The sequence below is a fragment of the Mobula hypostoma genome, chromosome 9 (genome assembly GCF_963921235.1).
Source record: "Mobula hypostoma chromosome 9, sMobHyp1.1, whole genome shotgun sequence".
NCBI classification, from domain to species: domain Eukaryota; kingdom Metazoa; phylum Chordata; class Chondrichthyes; order Myliobatiformes; family Myliobatidae; genus Mobula; species Mobula hypostoma.
The window spans coordinates 148,374,702-148,396,573 of record NC_086105.1 but is presented as its reverse complement, the minus strand read 5'-3'; the positions used below and the strand labels follow the sequence as shown (position 1 = coordinate 148,396,573).

The 21,872-nt window shown below is 45.5% G+C and overlaps 1 protein-coding gene across 1 annotated transcript in view; it reads right to left on the bottom strand.

Annotated features, from left to right (window-relative positions):
- The window catches only part of LOC134352168 (mitochondrial Rho GTPase 2-like), a 44,908-nt gene extending 31,106 nt beyond the window's left edge, over positions 1-13,802 (bottom strand). The window contains exons 1-5 of the mRNA XM_063059427.1: positions 13,653-13,802; positions 11,240-11,298; positions 7,203-7,284; positions 5,471-5,514; positions 4,073-4,126 (exon numbers count right to left, since the gene is read on the bottom strand). Coding sequence (XP_062915497.1) covers positions 4,073-4,126; positions 5,471-5,514; positions 7,203-7,284; positions 11,240-11,298; positions 13,653-13,689 — 276 coding nt within the window. The 5' untranslated portion in view covers positions 13,690-13,802. The remainder of the gene's footprint in view (positions 1-4,072; positions 4,127-5,470; positions 5,515-7,202; positions 7,285-11,239; positions 11,299-13,652) is intronic.
- Positions 13,803-21,872: the final 8,070 nt, after the last annotated feature.

The window sequence follows — 21,872 nt, the reverse complement described above, 5'->3', positions numbered from 1 at the left end:
AAGGATGACTGCCTGTTCAATTGGCCACAGGAGTCACTTGCTCCAACATGCCTGTGCTAACTCTTAGTGTGATCCAAGAAACATAGAAACATAGAAAATAGGTGCAGGAGTAGGCCATTCGGCCCTTCGAGCCTGCACCGCCATTTATTATGATCATGGCTGATCATCCAACTCAGAACCCCGCCCCAGCCTTCCCTCCATACCCCCTGACCCCCGTAGCCACAAGGGCCATATCTAACTCCCTCTAAAACATAGCCAATGAACTGGCCTCAACAGTTTGCTGTGGCAGAGAATTCCACAGATTCACCACTCTCTGTGTGAAGAAGTTTTTCCTCATCTCGGTCCTAAAAGGCTTCCCCTCTATCCTCAAACTGTGACCCCTCGTTCTGGACTTCCCCAACATCGGGAACAATCTTCCTGCATCTAGCCTGTCCAATCCCTTTAGGATCTTATACGTTTCAATCAGATCCCCCCTCAATCTTCTAAATTCCAACGAGTACAAGCCCAGTTCATCCAGTCTTTCTTCATATGAAAGTCCTGCCATCCCAGGAATCAATCTGGTGAACCTTCTTTGTACTCCCTCTATGGCAAGGATGTCTTTCCTCAGGTTAGGGGACCAAAACTGCACACAATACTCCAGGTGTGGTCTCACCAAGGCCTTGTACAACTGCAGTAGTACCTCCCTGCTCCTGTACTCGAATCCTCTCGCTATAAATGCCAGCATACCATAAGAAGTCATTCTTATTTAGTTACTCCAGAAGTCACTGCCTTTTGGCTCAAGAAGACAAAAGCTATCAAAGATCCTCACCCTCGGGGCCTGCCATCTTCTCACAGCTACCAATGAGAAGGATGTACAGAAGTCTGAAGTCCCAAGTCCAAAACAACAGCTACTTCCCTTTAAACATTCTGTTGCTGAACCAACTGACTTAACATAGTAGCACTATGATCACTTTGCACTACAATGAATATTTTTGTTCAAATTGTGTCTTTTCTTGCAAACTTTATGTTTAAAATATTGTGTCTCTATGCTGTGCCTGCCTTGCTGCTGCAGTTAACCTTTGCATTGCACCTACGCATACTGTATTTGGAATTGTGGAGTCAACAATGCATCCTGACCTGACTGATGCCCTTTCCCCCACTCCAAAGACTCAAACAGCGAGCTGCTGTGGTCTGGAACGTGGCTTATTGGTGAACAGCAGGGGCGCTGCACGGCCTCAGTCACAACCAGGACGAGGATTCAAGTCATGGTGTCACCTGCTTGCAGCCGCCCGGGGGATGGCGTCAGAGTCAGACACTCCATTGGCAGTGTGGCACGGCATCCATGATGGAGTCAGTGCTGCCTGCCCTCCTGTGTTTGCTCAGCAGACAAATTGTATTCTGTTCAGCTGCAGACTGTTGCAACGTTCAAGGCCTCAGGGACTTGTACTATATTTTTATGTGTGACTGTATTTTACTGATATCTTACATGTGCTAAATGTGCTTTGTGTTGTTAGTACTGTGTTTTGCACCTCGGCCCCGGAGTAATGCTGTTTCGTTTAGCTGCATTCATGGGTATTCATGTATGATTGAACGACAATTAAAATTGAACTTTAACTTGCCATTTTAATGTGTGGCTATTGAACCCTGTAAGAATCTTGTACGTTTCAATAGGAACCTGACTCAATGTGGTCAGACTCTATGGGGTAAATGGCCTAATTCTGCTCCTATGTCCTATGGTCTCTCCAATCCCACGTTTTGTGGTTTTGTTTGTAATTAGAGATTTAACTTTTGTAGTTTTGATCAGTTAAAGCTGGAAAATACTCTACAGGCTTATTTGGTGTAAAAGTACAATTTTTATTTTAAAAAAACCATGCTGTCAAATTTTATATTTTATTAACTTTGCCTTAAGAATCTCCTGGCTTTCTTCATGCTTATACAGACCACAATGCAATTACATTTGTGTGTGCGGGATGGAACAGACAGAGGCATTACATGGTGATCTAGTTGACAGAGGGAACTTACTGGTACTCATTTCAGTGAGGTTGTTTCATGCCGTTACGCTACCGTGTCTTTCCGATCCAATGAGCCCGTACCACCCAATCACATCCATGGGACCAATAAACCTACTAACGTAACCTATCTGTCTCTGGAATGTGGGAGGAAACCGCAGTGCCCAGTAGAAACCTATGCAGTCATGAGGAGAACGTATCAATTCCTTACAGACAGTGGTACAATCGAACCCGGGGTTACTGGCACTGTAATAACATTACACTGACCACTATGCCACCATGCCACCGGTTGCTAGGTAGGTTTGCTTTACGGATGTATCTGAACGTGTTTCTGATTAATCAAGAATATTTGATTTTTGCTAAATGTTAAAAAAGAGAAATACAAACACCCCCGAATTGAATCAACAAACAATCTGCTGGAGGAGCTCCACAGGTCAGTTTGCAGCTGTTGGGGAAAGGGGCGGAGGAAATGTTGATCTTTCAGGATGAAACTTGGAGAAGAGTTCAAAACTTATTTTTCTCTTAAACACGAGAGTCTGCAGATGTTGGAAACTCAAAGCAACACATACAAGATGTTGGGAGGAACTCAGCAGGTCAGGCAGCATCAATGGAAAATAATGAACAGTTGATGTTTCGGGCGAAGACCCTTTATCGGGACTGAAATGGAAGGGGGAAGGTGCCAGAATGAAAACCAGAACCCAACCTGATGGCATGAATACCAATTGCTCCTTCCAATTAAATTCTTTTTCCCTACCCCTCCCCACCTCTATTCCCCCTCTTCTCACCTGCCTATCACTTCCCACTGGGTCCCCTCCTCCATTCCTTTCTCCTATGGTCCACTCTCCTCTCCTATCAGATTCCTTCCTCTCCAGCCCTTTGCCTTTCTCACCCACTTGGCTTCACCTATCACCTTCTTGCTAGCCCCCTCCCCTGCCCCCCACCTTTTTATTCTGGTGTCTTCCCCCTTCCCTTCCAGTTCTGAGGAAGGGCCTAGGCCCGAAATGTCGACTGTTTTATTCATTTCCATAGCTGCTGCCTGACCTGCTGAGTTCCTCTGGCATTTTATGCACTACTTTTTTATTTTCCTCTTAGTTTAATCTTTCCTATGCTTGCTTGTACTTTTATATAATTACCTATATATGTGAACTGTTCAGTGAATTTCCCAGTAACTAGTATAGCTACTAGAAGCTTAGTTTTTCCGTAGCAGATGTCATGTCACTCGAATCTGCCCATTTTAACTGTAATCACCGGAATGCTGTTATCTTTTTAAGTCAGAACTAGTTTTTGTATAAGATGACATAACTTTTTGGTTCTTTACCTGCTTTTTTTCTTTTTTGGCTTTCTGCTCTTGTAACACTCAATAATGTCTCAATTTTGACTTCTGAACTTCTGTGTCATAAAATCACCAGAATAAAAACAGAAGTTCTAGGATCTGCAGCCTCGTGACACAGAACTAAGCCAGAAGGTAAAAAAAGCAAAATTCTAGACTATACCTGCTATATGAAAAAACAGTTTAATGTGGTATACACTCAGCCACCCCCTTTACCGGCTGCAGCTGTATTAATGCAAATATCTGATCAGCCAATCATGTGGCAGCAACTCGACGCATAAAAGCATGCAGACATGGTCAAGAGGTTCAGTTGTTATTCAGACCAAACATCAGAATGGGGAAGAAATGTGATCCAAGTGACTTTGATCATAGAATAATTGTTGGTGCCAGAGTGGTTGGAGTATCTCAGAAACTGCTGATCTCCCGCGATTTTCACACACAAGAGTCTCTAAAGTTAGGTGCGAAAAACAAAAAGAAAAGTCCAGTGAGTGGCAGTTCTGTGGACAAAATTGACTTGCTAATTACGAAGGGCAGAGAAGAAGGGCCAGACTGGTTCAAGCTGACAGGAGGGTGACAGTAACTCAAATAACCACACGTCACAACAGTGGTGTAGGAAGAGATCTCTGAATGCACAACACGTCAAACATTGAGTGGACAGGCTACAGCAGCAGAAGACCATGAACATACACTCAGTAGACACTGAGGCATCATTCCTTAATGAGCTCAGACACAAGATAATTTTAATGCACTGTACCTTCTCAATGGTGCTCTCCTGGTTTACATCATACACAACACAGACCACATTTGCCTGCAAAAAAAACAGAGCCAAAGAGGATTGATCATGGAGGCTTCGCCCTAGGATCCTGGAAATTCACAGAGGTCCAAGGAGTGACACAGCCTCCCCTCCCCTTGTGAAGGATAAGAGTGCCTAAGTTGTGTACACAAGTAAAGCCTGGCAGATCCTGAAAAAAGCAGGCTACGCTTAGCTTAGGAATGATCGTGAAATGTTTGATTCAGGGCGGGGGGGGGGCATTTAAATGCTTGCTTTAGGAACTCTTTCCCCAGCAATGCATTGTGAGAGGGTAGGAAGGTGGCCACAAGACTGAGGTGAGTAGGAACTTCCTTGACTACGTTACTTCGCATTTGAGTTCCCAGTGGGAGTTTGTGGGGGGAAAGGGAGAGGGAAATTCAGGGTGGAACAGGTAAGGGAGTGGGGAGTGTGAAGAAGGGAAAAGAGAGGGAAACAGTGAACAGCAACCATAAGGCAATGAAGCTCTAAACCATTGTGAGTGAACCCTCTCAGTCCCAGTCTGAGATTTAGAAACAGAATTGGGTTTAATATCCAACATATGTCATGAAATTTGTTGTTTTGAGGCAATTTTTTAAAATGTATTTTTTTAAATTTAAATTAAATAAGTCATGCTATGCAAAAAGAGACCAAAAAAAGAAATAGTGAGGTAATGTACACTAATAGAATAAGTGAGTGAGTGAGTGAGAGACTGTGTGTGTGTGTGTGTGTGTGCACGCACACACCCTTAACTCCTGGTGGAGTCGTCGGGGCACCGTCATAACAAACTTTTTGGTATGCTCATCATACGCCGTGTCTTAGGCATCTGAAACCTTATGGAGCCCATCCCTCTCCAGGTTTTTGTTTTACAAGGTCGAGTTGGTAGCTCGACACTCAACCCAGGCATGGATGGAGAGCATGCAAGGGAGCCGGCCGGATTCGAACTCGGGACCTCTCGCCCCAAAGTCCAGCACTGATGCCACTATGCCACCAGCCGGTTGATTGATTGATTGACTGTCCACTCAGAACTCCGATGGCTGATGATGAGCTTGTTGGTTAGTCTGTGTCACTGCACTAACAGAGGCCTGTGTTTCTGGGTGTTGGAGGCACTGACATGGTCGGCTGCTGGAGACTCAGTGAGCTTCAGCAGGTGCTGGGGAGCCGGAGTGAATGAACAGCCCATCATTCTCTGCCTGTCGGAGGTAACCACAGCAACGGGCAACAGCACAAGGTTCTCCATTGATTAGCAGTCAGCCAATAAATAATTCCCTCCTTTGCCTGAATGTGTGTGTGCTTATAAAGAATTCTACACGACAGTCCACAGCTGTGAAATATGTCTCTGCTCCGACCCTGGGAGGCCCTTACCCGGTTAATCTCTTCTTGGAGCTCGTCGTCTGTCTGCTCTGAGGCTGCAAACAAATAAACACAGTGTTACACGCTTGCACCAACTCACACATTGCTCACACCCAAGGTGCACTCTGAACAGACACCAAGCAACATGGCAATAAAAAGAAAGATAGCTTTATTTGTCACATGTTCATTGAAACATGCAGTCAAATGCATCAGTTGCATCAACAACCAACACAGCCCAACTTATTAACTTTCCAAGTTTCCCAATGCCCTCAATTCCCTGCTTTAAAAAATATATTAACTTCCTCTTCAAGTCCCAGAAAACTCCACAACCCCTGAGGCAGACAATTCCAAAGATTTGCCACTCTCTGCGAAAAGATCCTACACACACAATTTTAAATGACTGCTCCAGGGTTTTGTAACCTTGCAACATCAAGCATACCAGTCCTTCCTCAACATCTGTGCAAATTCAGGTTACAAACAAGACTGTCATACTATCCCCTTGATCTACCTGGGCTTGCACAAAGAATTTAATCCCTAATTTAAGCCAATTTATTCAATAAAGATTAGATGAAAGATAAAGATTAGCTTTATACGTCACATATACATTGACATATACAGTGAAGTGTATCGTTTGTGTGAACAACCAACAGTTCAAGGATATGCGGGGGCAGCACCAACACAGCATGCCCACAACTCACTAACGTCTTTCGAATGTGGGGGGAAACCCACGCGGTCACGGGAATTGAACCCCGATTGTGACTGCTGACACTGTGAAGCATTACCCTAACCACTGCGCTTCCATGTTGCCCTTGCTGTGTACTGAGGTGGAGGTCAGGGTGCTGCAGCTGACCCTGGTTTGCAGGCAGGGCATCACTGGTTTTTGTAGTGTCAGTTTTAAAGAACACCCAATGTGGAGCAGACTAACACACTGAATTACACACTGTAACATCACACACAAGACTGAACATTTGGGTGTGCATCCTGGTGTGCCTTGGCCAGTGTCAAGTAATCTGCACACAGCAAGGAGCCACAGGAGATAATGAGCAGACCACCCATTTCAGTAATGATGGTTTAAGAACAAATATTCTCCAAAACACCAGCGAAACTCCTCTTCTCATCCACAAGATACTCTCTGCCGGGTCTGTTCTGTCTATCAATGAAGAGACACGGTATCTGTTTAACATTTAATGCAAAGGTATAAGAGTGTTCCCTCAGTACTGTCCTGTAGCTCAGCCTAGATTGTGCTCAGGTCTCTAGATTGGGTATAAGCCTGAATTTTGGGAGCCAGAAGCAAAAGTGCAACTCACTGAACTGGCTAACGTGGGGCAGCAAAGCAGCATAGCAGTTAGCTTAATGCTTTATTGTGCCAGCAATCGAAGATCAATTCCCTCTGCTGTCTGTGCCGATCGAAGATCAATTCCTCTGCTGTCCGGGAGGAGTTGTACGTTTTCCCTGTGACTGGGTGGATCTCCTTTGGGTGCTCTGGTTTCCAAAGGATGTATGGGTTAGGATTAGTAAATTGTGGAACCGCTATGTTGGTGCCAGAGTGTGGCGAGACTTGCAGGCTGCCCCCAGCACATTCTTGGACAGTACTGGTCGGTCACACAAACGACACATTTCACCGTATGTTTTGAAGTACATGTGACAAAGCTCATTTTTAAATAATACAATACAAGCTGCTTAAAAGACAGCAACATGGGACAAATTTCAAGAGTCTCTTTGGGAACTGAGGCTGATCCTTTACCTGAGTAATCAATGATGTGAGTGGGAATTCTCTCTGGCGTGACATCCCCAGGGATTGTGATCTCTTCTGCACGTGCTGGCACCTAGCGAACAAAGCGTGAATGGATCACAGTCAGTCAGCCTGCTCCAAGCACTCTAACCCTGCGCAAGGGGAGCAAAGAAACCTGAAATATGAAACGGAAACAGAAAACATGGGGAGCCCCCAGCAGGTCAGACCGCATCAGTGGAGAGAGAAACGGAGCAATGTTTGAGTTTCGAGGCCTCCCCCAGTTCTGATGAAGGTTTTACTCCATAGACGCTGCCTGACCTCATTGGTATTTTCAGCATTCCCTTTCATTTCAGATTTAAAGCAATAACACTGTTTCCTACCTCTCAGTTCCACCATTTTATAGTTTCTTCTCTTCTCTATAGTCTCATTCATCTCTCTCTCTTTTTACATCTCCTTTAGACTTATCAGTAGCAATTAGCAACCCTCACTACGTCCCTCAGTTGGTTATCGTCACCTTTAGTCACATACGGTCTTTCCTAGTCTCCATCCAACCACAGGTACGCTTGTTCTCTCCACCCCTCCTCTTTCCCTGCAATTTAAAACGTATTTCATTTTGAATACTAGCAGACATCCCACCTCTCCTGGAAGTTCCGGGAGTCTCCTGCATATTGATAGTGGCTCCCTGTTGCCCGCAAATTATATACAATATCCCAGAAATTGATTTTTTGAGAGAGAGTGAGAGAGAATGAGAGAGAAAGAGAGAGCACGAGAGCGAGAGAGAGAACGCAAGAGCAAGAGAGAGCACGCCATGGCAGAGTGTTCCAAAAAAAGAAAATATAAAACGTACGTCACCCCAGACTACACTAAAGTGTACCCCTGCCTAATAGGGGTCAAAATAATGACAGTGTTGCTCGCTGCACTGTTTGCAACAGTGACTTTTCTATTGCCCATGGTGGGTTAAAATGTAAAAGACATGTTGAGGTGAGTTTGTGCCATTTGTTCATTAGCATAGCTAATGTTATTTAAACTAGCTGGCCAGCTGCTAAGGAGCTACTCTATTGCAGACATCCCACCTCCCGCAAACTGAAGGTGCTACCTCCCTGAAATTAGTTTTTGCAGGGTGGGATATCTGATACTAGTTCTGACAAAAGGATAATGGCCTGAAACATTAACTCCCTTTCTACCCCAGCCTACTGAACATTGAACTCTACAGCACAGGCCCTTCAGCCCATGTTGTCCTGACATTCTAACCTATTAAGATCAGTCTAACCCAGGGTTTCCCAGCCTTTTTTATGCCATGGACCCCTACCATTAACCGAGGGGCGTGTGGACCCCAGGTTGGGAACCCCTGATCTAGCCCATCCCTCCTATATAGCCCGCAATTTTTCTCTCATCCTTCTGCACATTTAAGAGTTTCATAAAAGCTCCTAATGTATCAGCCTCTACCACCACTACTGGCAGGGCATTCCATTCTCTGTGTAAAGAAACTACCTCTGACATCCCCCCTGTACATTTTTCCAGTGCCCTGCACTCTTAGCCATTTCCACCCAGGGAAAAAGCCTCTGACTGTCTACTCAATCCATGCTTCTTACCACCTTGCACACATTTCCAGCATATTCTATTTGTGTCTCTATGATCAAGCCTACAATCCCCACCATTGAGCACATCTACACGGAGCGCTGGCGCAGGAAAGCAGCATCCATCATCGGGTCCCCCACCACCCAGGCCATGCTCTTGTCTCGCTGCTGCCATCAGGAAGAAGGTACAGGAGCCTCAGGACCCTCACCACCAGGATAAGAAACAGTTATTACCCCTCAACCATCAGAATCTTGAACCAAAGCAGAGAACTTCACTCACCTCAACACTGAACAGATTCCACAACCTACGGACTCACTTACAAGGACTCTACAACTCGAGTTCTCGATATTTATTCATTCATTCATTTATTTATTTAATGTTCTGTTTTTTGCACATGGGTTGTTTCTCTGCTGCCTTTGCTGTGTGCGGCTTTTCATTGCTTCTTTCTACTTACTGCGAATACCTGCAAGATGATGAACCTCAGGGGAGTATATGATGACATTTATGTACTTTGATAATAAATTTACTTTGAACAGAAGATTGACCTCTTGTCTGTTAAAGGATATTGGAAAACATGGATTCATCAAAGATTCTGTTGCTTACTCCCCCATCTGATGCTCTCAAGAACCATCTCCTGACCTGTCCTATCTCTGCCAGGGGCTGCAGTGAAGGTACCTCATTGCACAGGGTCACAATCAATCCACAGGAGAATTGCTTACACAAAAACAATAAAGACCAACATACCATGTGTCTGCCTGTTATCTTGCTGTACCGTCATATTTACTTCCTGCCTCGTCCAAACCCAACAGGGCATCAGTCACTAAGAGAGGCGGGGGAGGAGCTGTGTAGACTCATTGTGAGAGGAGAAGGCTGTTCCACACCCAGAGGTGTGGAGTCTGAACTGAAAGATCTGGTCAACTGTACTCCAACATGCCAAAATAAATACCTGTGGAATCCACAGGCTGCACAAACCATTCAAGGAAACACCCAATTCATAATCTCAGCTCTTGCAAAGCCACTCACCAGCCATTGCTAAGTTAATAAATTTCACATCACATGCTGGTGGTAATAAACCTGATTCTGACTACCATCTACCTCGTTATGACCTTGCACTTTATTGCTGCACTGCACTTTCTCTGTAACTGTAACCCTTTATTCTGCATTCTGTTATAGCTTTACCCTGTACTACCTCAATGCAGAGTTGTCATGATCTGTCTGCCTAAACCATATGCAAGACAAGTTTTTCACTGTACCTCAGTACTTGTAACAATAATAAGCCAATTTGTTAATATATATATTTATCGGGATCAAAAATCCCTTTAACACAGCAAATCAAACGCAATATCCAGTCTCGGTCTTCTTCCCTCTTCTGGCAACAACAACTCTTACTGGGTTACTCCTCGTAGGCTGAACCTTCTCCAACAACAGGTGTTCCAGGACAAGCTGGGAATTAGTCATAGTCATACTTTATTGATCCCGAGGGAAATTGGTTTTTGTTACAGTTGCACCATAATTAAATAGTAATAAAACCATAAATAATTAAATAGTAATATGTAAATTATGCCAGGAAATAAGTCCAGGACCAACCTATCGGCTCAGGGTGTCTGACCCTCCAAGGGAGGAGTTGTAAAGTTTGATGGCCACAGGCAGGAATGACTTCCTATGACGTTCTGTGTTGCATCTCGGTGGAATGAGTCTCTGGCTGAATGTACTCCTGTGCCCACCCAGTACATTATGTAGTGGATGGGAGACATTGACCAAGATGGCATGCAACTTGGACAGCATCCTCTTTTCAGACACCACCGTCAGAGAGTCCAGTTCCATCCCCACAACATCACTGGCCTTACGAATGAGTTTGTTGATTCTGTTGGTGTCTGCTACCCTCAGCCTGCTGCCCCAGCACACAACAGCAAACATGATAGCACTGGCCACCAGACTCGTAGAACATCCTCAGCATCGTCCGGCAGATGTTAAAGGACCTCAGTCTCCTCAGGAAATAGCGACGGCTCTGACCCTTCTTGTAGACAGCCTCAGTGTTCTTTGACCAGTCCAGTTTATTGTCAATTCGTATCCCCAGGTATTTGAAATCCTCCACCATGTCCCCTGGATGGAAACAGGGGTCACCGATGCCCTAGCCCTCCTCAGGTCTACCACCAGCTCCTTAGTCTTTTTCACATTAAGCTGCAGATAATTCTGCTCACACCATGTGACAAAGTTGCCTACCGTAGCCAGTTGGTAGGAAAATACAGTACCGTAGAATTGGACACTGCTGGGGAATGACAAGTGTAGGGGCAGGTGGGTAAGTGAGGACATAAAACCACACTTGATCTGATTCAGATTTATGTATCACGTACAGTGAAGTGAGTTGTTTATGTTTACGGATGTGCTGGGGGCAGCCGGCAAGTGTCGCCGCACATTCCAGCGACAACACTGCATGCCTGCTTGCTTCTATAAAATCCAGACAGACTCACCTCCTCGGGAAACTCCTCGCTGACCAAGGACATAATCAGTGATGTTTTGCCAACTTTAGCTGAAGAGATAAAGAGAAGAAACAAGCATTAATTGCTGAACAGATAGAAGGTCATTACCCTCTCACAAGAAACAGTTTGTTATGTCTGTGATCTCTCTTTTTATCTCATTGAACAACTTCGCCTTCAGCTCTATTCACTTTCCCCAGTCTCAAAAACAGTTACTTTCCCCAAGCAGTACAGCTGATCAACACCTCCACCCACTAACCCACCTGTCCACAATGCCAACCACAACTGTTTTATCATTTCCTGTCAGTCAGCTGATGTACAAACACTCCTGTTCCATGTATAAAAGCTATTTTATCTCTTTATTAAGTTTTTAATTATTATTGTGTTATTTTTGTGTTGCATCAGAGCTGAAGTAACAATTATTTTGTTCTCCTTTACACTTGTGGTCCAGAAATTAATTCAAACAATTCTGACTCTGAGATGCAACTTGGGGAATTTGTACTGGCCCAAGATGAACTCTACCACCATGCTTAAGAACAGTTACTACCCCTCAACCATCAGACTCTTGAATAAAAGAGGATAACTACACTCATCTATCGAGGTAGATGACCGAGGATCTCACTTTAAGGACTCTTTATCTTGTTATTTCATGCTCTCGTTATTTATTTACATTTACATTGGCACAGTTTGTTGCCTTCGATGCTCTTGCTTTCATTGATCCTGTTTACAGTTACTATTCTAAAGATTTGCTGAGTATGCCACAGAAAAGGACTCTCAGGCTGGTATGTGGTGACATGTATGTATACTGATAATAATTTTTACTTTGAATTTTGAACCTTTCTGAATTAAATTGAATTGACTTTATTTCTAACATCCTTCATATACATGAGTAAAAATCTTTACGTGATGTCTCTGTCTAAATCTGCAATTTAGTAATTTGTAATAAATAGTATGTACAACAGGACAGTCAATATAACATAGAAATACAATTGTATCAGTTTGATGCCCTGGTGGATGAAGCTGTCCCGGTGCCGGTAGCTCCTGGCTTTAATGCTGTGGTACTGTTTTGATGGAAGTATTGTAGGTTTCTATCCTACCCTGGCCACTCTCTCTCTCTTCCTCTGATACAGTGACAACTACAATACTGCCTGCTGAAGTCATACAGAACTCAAAATGCCATTAGGTTTACTGTCAGTTTTCACCCTGCTCTCATTTTCACATAGCCCATCAGTCTCCTCCCTCCCTGATCCGAAATTGTGCAAGCTTTCGTCCCACCCTCTACTGTCATGGAGGTGGTACAGGAGCATCAGGACTAGGACTGTCAGACTGGGTAACAACTTCTTCCCTCAGACTGTGAGACTAATGAGTAGCCTGTCACCACCGAGATCTCGTCACTAGGACAGCGAGCTGTTTACCGTTTACCTCCACTACACACTATACGCATTTTAAAGTATATTAGTATGACTACTATGACTATTATTTGCGGTGATATTTTATTTTATGTGGTATGTGTGTCATATATGTATTATGGTCCGGAGGAACATTGTTTCATTTGGTTGTATATGTGTATAGTCAAGAGACAGTAACCTTGAACTTGTCTCCCATCACATCTGCTCCAGACAAAATGTACAACTGAGATTATCTTCCTTGTTCACAAGGCATGGATTCTCTCGGGAAGGGAATCTCTCTCAGTTATTTTAATCTCTCTCTAACTGTCCTTATTCATTATTTACACAGCTCAGAAATTTTTGTGTTAAATAGACTATCTTGGTCTCGATTTTCTCCCAGATGTCTCCTCTGTTCTCTCCAACCCTTCCCCCGGCTGCAATTTAAAAAACACCTCGCTTTCTCACGTTTCCAGTTCTGAGACAGGATTGCTGATCTAAAACGTTAACTATTTTCTCTCCCTACAGATGCTACCTGTTGAGTGTTTTTTTCACTGCGGAGATTTGAAGGCTGACTCTTCCTGCATTTGACCATTCTCCAGTCACAAGCCAACCCCCTCCCTCACAGACTACTCACAGTTACTCCGGGACAACTCACATCGCTTCTTTCCACTTCCAAAATCCCAACTCCGCCCTCCAGTCCCAACCCTCTCGGCCTTCTTCCCACCTTCCCTCCAGCCTTCCTCTGTCCTACCTTACCCTCTACCTCCTCCCTCTCTCCCTCCAACATCTTCCCTCCCTTCTCTCTCCTCCTTTTGCCCCTTTTCTTCCCCTCTCTGTCCCTTCACCTCCTATTCTCCCCCTCACTCTCCCTCACCCCTCCCCACTCTCTCACACTCACAATGACCCTCACTGACTCACTCTCTCCCTCCCGCCTCACTCGGTTGCCCGAACTTCTGTCCGTCAATACTCTCCGCTCGCCCTCCGTGTACTTTCCCCTCACTCCGTCTGCCTTTACTCACGTTCTCCCACCAGTAAAATCCTCACGTTTCCCCTCATGTTGGCGCGGGTTTCTCCGAACAGGTTAGTGTGGCCGCTCGGGGAACGGCATCAAACCCGCCGGGCAAGCCGGCAACTTCCGGAGGGCAGCCAAAGACTGTTCGGCAACTTCCGGAAAGCCGCCAGAGACTGTTCGGCTTCTTCCGGAGATCCGCCCAGATACTGTTCGGCTTCTTCCGGAGATCCGCCCAGATACTGTTCGGTAAATTCCGTCACAATTCGGTTCATCCCGTCGTGCAGCAACCATCGGCAGCTCGGGTTTTTCCGGAGAACGAAGCGCCGGACTCAGCGTTCATAGACGCTGCCCTACTTGCTGACGGTTTCTAGCATTTTCAGTTCTGATGTCCATCTTCCAGAGAACTCTACGTTCAGCTTTTTCGGGACAGGTTATATGATAAAGGGTAATAATGTTTATCATATTGCCACTACCTTGTCTTTTAGAATCCAACATTTCACATTTTAGTCATAGTCATACTTTATTCATCCCGAGGGAAATTGGTTTTTGTTACAGTTGCACCATAAATAATAAATAGTAATAGAACCATCAATAGTTAGATAGTAATATGTAAATTATGCCAGGAAATAAGTCCAGGACCAGCCTATTGGCTCAGGATGTCTGACCTTCCAAGGGAGGAGTTGTAAAGTTTGATGGCCACAGGTAGGAATGACTTCCTATGACGCTCTGTGTTGCATCTCGGTGGAATGAGTCTCTGGCTGAATGTACTCCTGTGCCCACCCAGTACATTATGTGGTGGATGGGAGACATTATCCAAGATGGCATGCAACTTGGACAGCATCCTTTTTTCAGATACCACCGTGAGAGAGTTAGTTCCATCCCCACAACATCACTGGCCTTACGAATGAGTTTGTTGATTCTGTTGGTGTCTGCTACCCTCAGCCTGCTGCCCCAGCACACAACAGCAAACATGATCACACTGGCCACCACAGACTCGTAGAACATCCTCAGCATCGTCCGGCAGATGTTAAAGGACCTCAGTCTCCTCAGGAAATAGAGATGGCTCTGACCCTTCTTGTAGACAGCCTCAGTCTTCTTTGAGCAGTCCAGTTTATTGTCAATTCGTATCCCCAGGTATTTGTAATCCTCCACCATGTCCCCTGGATGGAAACAGGGGCCACCGGTACCTTAGCTCTCCTCAGGTCTACCACCAGCTCCTTTTTCACATTAAGCTGCAGATAATTCTGCTCACACCATGTGACAAAGTTTCCTACCGTAGCCCTGTACTCAGCCTCATCTCCGTTGCTGATGCATCCAACTATGGCAGAGTCATCAGAAAACTTATGAAGATGACAAGACTCTGTGCAGTAGTTGAAATCTCTTTTCAAGAGATTATCATCTTTAAAGCATTGCACAGCTGCACCACTCCAATCTTCCTTTATTCACTCAAGATAGAATCATATCTCAGGCCCTCGGCTGGTTGGGTTTGACCATGGATGGGATGTTGAGTCGTAGCAGTCTACATTGTACACAAAAGCCAGGGCAGTACGAAATGGGGACCAGGCTGTTGCCCATGTAGCCCACTCCCCCTCTCCACACTACTGATGAATCCAAAGGAACAGCAGAAACCAATACAGTATGACACCAGCAGCGTTGCAGGAGTTGCCAGTCAACATTGAACTCAACCTGAGATGGTGTACATGTGTTCATTGTCCGTACAAAAATCTGATGACAAAGGGGAAGAAGCTGTTTCTGAAATGATGCGTGTAGGTCGTTAGGCCCCTCTCCCTTCTCCCTGACGGTGGCAATGAGAAGGGGGCATGTCCTGGGTGATGGGGGCCCTCAGTGATGAATGCCGCCTTTTTGACACATCACCTTTTGAAGGTCTCCTGGATGCCAGGAGACTCGTGGCCCCATGATGGAGCTGGCTGAGTTTACAACTTTCTGCGGCTTTTTCCAATCCTGCAGCGTGGCCCCCACCCCTCCGTACCAGATGGAGATGCAACCAGTCAGAATGCTCTGAGGAAATTTGCGAGAGTCTTTGGTGACATAACAAGTCTCTTCAAGCTCCTCATGAAATATAGCCATTGTTGTGCCTTCTTTGTAACTGCATCGATGTGTTGGACACAGAGTAGATATTCAGCTATGTTGATACCCACGAATTTGAAACTGCTCATCTTTTCCACTGCTGATCCCTCAGTGAGGACTGATGTGTGCTCCCTTGTCTTCCCCTTCCTGAGGTTCACAATCAGTTCCCTGGTCTTACTGACATTGAGAGCAAGGTTGTTGTTGAGACACCACTCAACCAGCTGATCTCTCTCTCTCCTGTATGTCTCCTTGTCACCATCTGAAATTCTGCCGACAATAGTTGTGCCATCGGCAAATTTACAGCATTTGAGCTGAGCTTTCAGGTGTTTGACTGCGTTCTTTTAACATACTGTTAGATTACCTGCCTTTATCAGCTTCTCAGACACCCCTGGGTTAGATTTCTTCCTCAAAAAGAAAATTTCCACCAAAAGGTGGTGAGACATGGATAGGGAAGGTCAAAGTCAAAGTTTTGTTTCTTGTCAATGCACATGTGGACGTATGCAATGAAAAACTTCAGATAAGCAGCATTCACATTATTGTTAAATTGGTTTATCATAGTCACATGCACCAAGGTACAGTGAATAACTCATATGCATGTCATCAAATTCAATACAATTGTGCACTGATGTAATACAATGGAAAGCAATAACAAAACACAGAATAAAGTGTTACAGTTACAGAGAAAGTGCAGTGCAGTGCAGGCAGACAATATGGTGCAAGGTCATATTGAGGTAGGTTGCGGGGCCAAGAGTCCATTTTATTAGGAGACCATTCAATAATCCTATAATTGAGTGGATGTGGGGAGAATGTTTCCTATAGTGGGTGAGTCCAGGACCAGAGGGCACAGCCTCAGAATAGAGGGAGGTCATTTAGGAAAAAAATTCCCTTCGCAAGAGTTTGGTGAATCTGTGGAATTCATTGCCACAGATGTGTGTGGAGGCTGAGTCAGTGGGTATATTTTGTTACGTACCCCGTAACTGGGTTGCCAAACCAGCAGAAATGGATCACTCAGTTGGAGTCTGGAGTACTAGAACTAAGAAAGTTTTATTAAAGAAACAAGCAACCCAGTAATCGAAAGGATAATAAATGCAACAGTTCAACAATGATAACCACACAGTGCACAGAATTAAGATAACAGCATCACTCAAGCTCTATCGTTGTCTAGGAGTAAATGACCAAATTTCAAAGTGACTCAAAGTTCAGTCCAGTTAGTAGTTCAGTTCGCAGTAATCGTTGCCATGGCGATGGACAACGTGGGGGAAGAGAGAGATAGAACAGGAACAACTGATCATTCAGAACGGCTTCACTCACAGACCGGTGATATGGCTCACAAGCAACTTTTGGGCGGGTCCTTGGCGATGTCACCTGAGGTCACCGACTGTGACCCCTCCTCCAGATGCGGTCAATCCCCTGCAGTGAACCCGGCACCCAGGCAAGGGCGGACACACACCGGGTTCCCGCTGATCGTACCTTTCCACCCTGGCCGTTGTCTGATACTTCTCACCCACTCGTGAGAGGCGCACCGCTTCCAGGGTCTCATTACCTCGGGTGGTGTGTGTGTGTGCCTTAGCGAACCTGTCCCTTTTTATCCCCCTGCTGGGGTATCGCCTGTCCATCACTTCAAACAGTTCAGGGTTCAAAGGGGGAGCCGCTCCAGACAGCTCTCTCTCTCCCACGTCCCTTCATTACACATCTCCAGACGCTGCTCCATTGTTCCTTATCTCTCCTTCCCCTGAGGGCAGGTGGCAGACCACTTGCTGATGTCACTGATGCTAACCCAGGCCAGCAAACATCTTAATTTTTATGTGTATTCTCGTCACAATTTAAAGCAAAGGTTGATGGGTTCCTGATTAGTCAGGGCATCAAAGGTCATCGGGAGAAGGCAGGAGAACTGGGGTTGGAAGGGATAATAAATCAGCCGTGATGGAATAATGGAGCAGACTCAATGGGTTGAATGGCTTAATTCTCCTATATACAGATTATTATCTGAATGGTGGCCGATTAGGAAAAGGGGAGGTGCAACAAGACCTGGGTGTCATTATACACCAGTCATTGAAAGTGGGCATGCAGGTACAGCAGGCGGTGAAAAAGGCGAACGGTATGCTGGCATTTATAGCGAGAGGATTCGAGTACAGGAGCAGGGAGGTACTACTGCAGTTGTACAAGGCCTTGGTGAGACCACACCTGGAGTATTGTGTGCAGTTTTGGTCCCCTAATCTGAGGAAAGACATCTTTGCCATAGAGGGAGTACAAAGAAGGTTCACCAGATTGATTCCTGGGATGGCAGGTCTTTCATATGAAGAAAGACTGGATGAACTGGGCTTGTACTCGTTGGAATTTAGAAGATTGAGGGGGGATCTGATTGAAACGTATAAGATCCTAAAGGGATTGGACAGGCTAGATGCAGGAAGATTGTTCCCGATGTTGGGGAGGTCTAGAACGAGGGGTCACAGTTTGAGGATAGAGGGGAAGCCTTTTAGGACCGAGGTTAGGAAAAACTTCTTCACACAGAGAGTGGTGAATCTGTGGAATTCTCTGCCACAGCAAACTGTTGAGGCCAGTTCATTAGCTATGTTTAAAAGGAAGTTAGATATGGCCCTTGTGGCTACAGGGGTCAGGGGGTATGGAGGGAAGGCTGGGTTCTGAGTTGGATGATCAGCCATGATCATAATAAATGGCGGTGCAGGCTCGAAGGGCCGAATGGCCTACTCCTGCACCTATTTTCTATGTTTCTATGTTTCTATCTTGTATTCTCAATAGTATAAGTGATACTCAGTAGAAAGCTACAGTATATAAAGTTTAGATTATAGGCCAAACACAAGGAAATGGGACTAACTTGGATGGGAATTTGATCGGCATGGAGCAGGTAAGCCCAGGGTAACAATTTGGCCAGGTTCCCCACCTGGGCCAAATTTTGTGTTGGGTTCACCCACCTGAACACTGCACAATGGCTTCATGGGGTCATCAGGATGCAGGGGTTTGTGATGGTTCCTCTGTGTTCTGACAGTCAGAGTGAACATAGACGGCTCTGAGCTCATCTGGAAGCGAAGCCCTGCTGACTCCAATGTCACTTGATTCAACTTTATAAAAGGTGATGGTATTCAAGCCCTGCCACAACTATCGAGCATCCCTCACTGATTTGAAGTTTGGTTGAGAATAGCCACCTTGTCTGCGAGATGGTTTTCCAAAGACCAGACCTGGACCTCTTGTAACTTACTTTCAAAGTCACTTAGATCACATTTCTTCCCCATTCTGATGCTTGCTCTGAACAACAACTGAACCTCTTGACCATGTCTGCATGCTTTGATGCATTGAGTTGCAGCCACATGATTGGCTGATGAGATATTGGCATTACCGAGCAGGTGTAGCTGATAAGGTGGCCACTGTGTGCTCGTTTAATTCTCAGTACTTTTACTGATGTGAGACTCTGTCCTTTGGCGAACAGGATAAAGGGATTGACTCACACGTGTACCATTCTGCACTCTGTCATCCTGATCAGTCTTGCATCATTCAACCATGGTCAGCTTTGTCCTGGGAAATCACCACAACTTAGGCCTCTCCTCTTGTAGGCTTATCTACATATTGTGTCAAGAAACCTTCCTGAACACACCTAATAAACTCCACTCCATCTAAACCCCTCGCTTTATGGACATGCCAATCGATATTTGGGAAATTAAAATCTCCCACAACAACCCTGTTATTATTACACCTTTCCAGAATCTGTCTCCTATCTGCTCCTCAATGTCCCTGTTACTATTGTTAAGGCATCCGTTAGTCTTGCGAGACCATGGATCTGTGCCTGGAAAGTCTAGTGTCCTCTTCAGGGCGCAGGCCTGGGCAAGGTTGTGTGGAAGACAGCAGTTACCCATACAGCAAGTCTCCCCTCTCCACGACACCGATGTTGTCCAAGGGAAGGGCAAGGGCCGATACAGCTTGGCACCAGTGTCGTCGCAGAGCAATGTGTGATTAAGTGCCTTGCTCAAGGACACAACGTGCTGCATCGGCTGGAGCTCGAACTCACAACCTTCAGGTCACTAGTCGAATCCCTTAACCACTTGGCCACGTGCCCTGTTACTATTGGGTGGTCTATAAAAAACACCCAGTAGAGTTATTGATCCAGTGGAGTTGTAACCTGCCCTGCTCCAACCATGTAGACATCATGGCCAAGAAAGAGCAGCAGTGCCTCCACCCCCTCAGGAGCCTAGAGAAATCTGAAGTGTCCCCTTTGACCTCCATCCCACCAATTTTTATTGATTCATCATAGAAAGTGTGACAGAGGACTCTTTGATCTACATCTCTCGGGGACGCATACAGAGTCAACATCAGGTGCTGCTGCAAAATCTTCTTCTCAATGAAAGACACCCTTTGGTCTGCCCGAAACTTGTTAGTCTGCTGTGGAAGAATGCTGCCGACTGGCACAGTTCAGGCTGCAGGAGTACGTGCTGTGGAACACACTAAAGTTTGGTGGTGCCATCCCAAGGGCTCAGTGGGGGAGGACCACAGTGTAGGGTCCTTCTCCTGCTGGAGAGGGAGGGGCAGTGTTGGGGGAGGACCACAGTGTAGGGTCCTTCTCCTGCTGGAGAGGGAGGGGCAGTGTTGGGGGAGGACCACAGTGTAGGGTCCTTCTCCTGCTGGAGAGGGAGGGGCAGTGTTGGGGGAGGACCACAGTGTGTGTAGGGTCCTTCTCCTGCTGGAGAGGGAGGAAGCCCCTCAGTTACCATTGGAGCAGTGTACCACCCCAGAGTTCCTCAGGAGAGGCAGCCACGCTACTGATGGGAATGAATGTAATAGACCATTGTAAATTACAGCATTGACTATGAATGTAAAGAATGAAAAGGCATCGAACGGTTTGTCTTTCATTGCAGACTGAAAATGTCAACACTAGAGGGCACAGTTTCACGTGACGGGGGGGGGAATATTTATAGGAGATTTATGAGGCAAGTATTTTGCAACAGTGTTGTCAGAATCAAGTTAGTATCACAGGTATATGTCGTGAAATTTGTTTTGCGGCAGAAGTACATTGCAATACTTAATAATAAAAACTATATTACAATAAAAATAATTAAGTAATTAATGCAAAAAGAGACGGAAATTAAAATAATAAGTGTTCATATGTTGTTCGTTCAGAAATCTGATGGCAAAGGGGAAGAAGCAGTTCCTGAAATGATGTGTGTAGGTCTTTAGGCCCCTCTCCTGTCTCCTTGATGGTAGCAATGAGAAGAGAGCATGTTCTGGGTGAAGTGGGGTCCTTAATGCCTCCTTTTTAAAGCATTGTCTTTTGAAGGTGTACTGGATGCTGGGGAGGCTGGTGCCCATGATGGAGCTGGCTGAGTTTACCAACTTTCTGCGGGTTTTTCCAATATTGTGCAGTGGCCCCTCTGTAACCAGTTAGGTGGAGGCAGGTGGTGATGGAAGCAGGTTTGATTGGAGGAAAGTATAGAGATGTTCCCCCACACAGAGAGTGGGAGGTGAGTGGAACATGCCACCACGGATGGTGATACTGACTACATAAAGCTGGTCGAGAACTGCTCCATTTTATGTGGTTGTTCCACTAAAGACAGTTTATGGCCAGGTTCTTTCTAACTTACAGTATTCTAGCTAACAGGAGACACAGTAGTGTAGCAATGAACACAATTGCTTTACCGCACTAGCAATCAGGGTTCGATTCCCGCTGCAGTCTATAGGGAGCTTGTACCCTCTCCCTGTAACCATGTCCGGGTGCTCTGCTTTCCTCCAACATTCCAAAGAAATACAGGTTAGGGTGAGTAAATTTTTGACATGCTATGTTGGCAGTGGAAGTGTGGTGACACTTGTGCCTCCAGCACAATCCTAGCCAATTGGACACAAATGACACATCACTGTATCTTTCAATGTTCTGACGTACAGGTGACAAATAATGCCAATCTTTAATCTTGAATGCTGCAACTTTAGACCGAATCCCAAACTCATTTACAGTTCAACAAACTGTGTGCTGGAGAAACTCAGCAGGTGATGCAGCACCTGTGGAAGGAGAGAAACTGTTGCTGTTTCAAGTCAAAACTGTTAACGGGGTTTGACTCAAAACATAGACAGATTCCTTTCTTCCCACTGAGGCTGCCTATCCTGCTGAGTTCTTCCAGTACCTTGGTTGTTGTTGCAC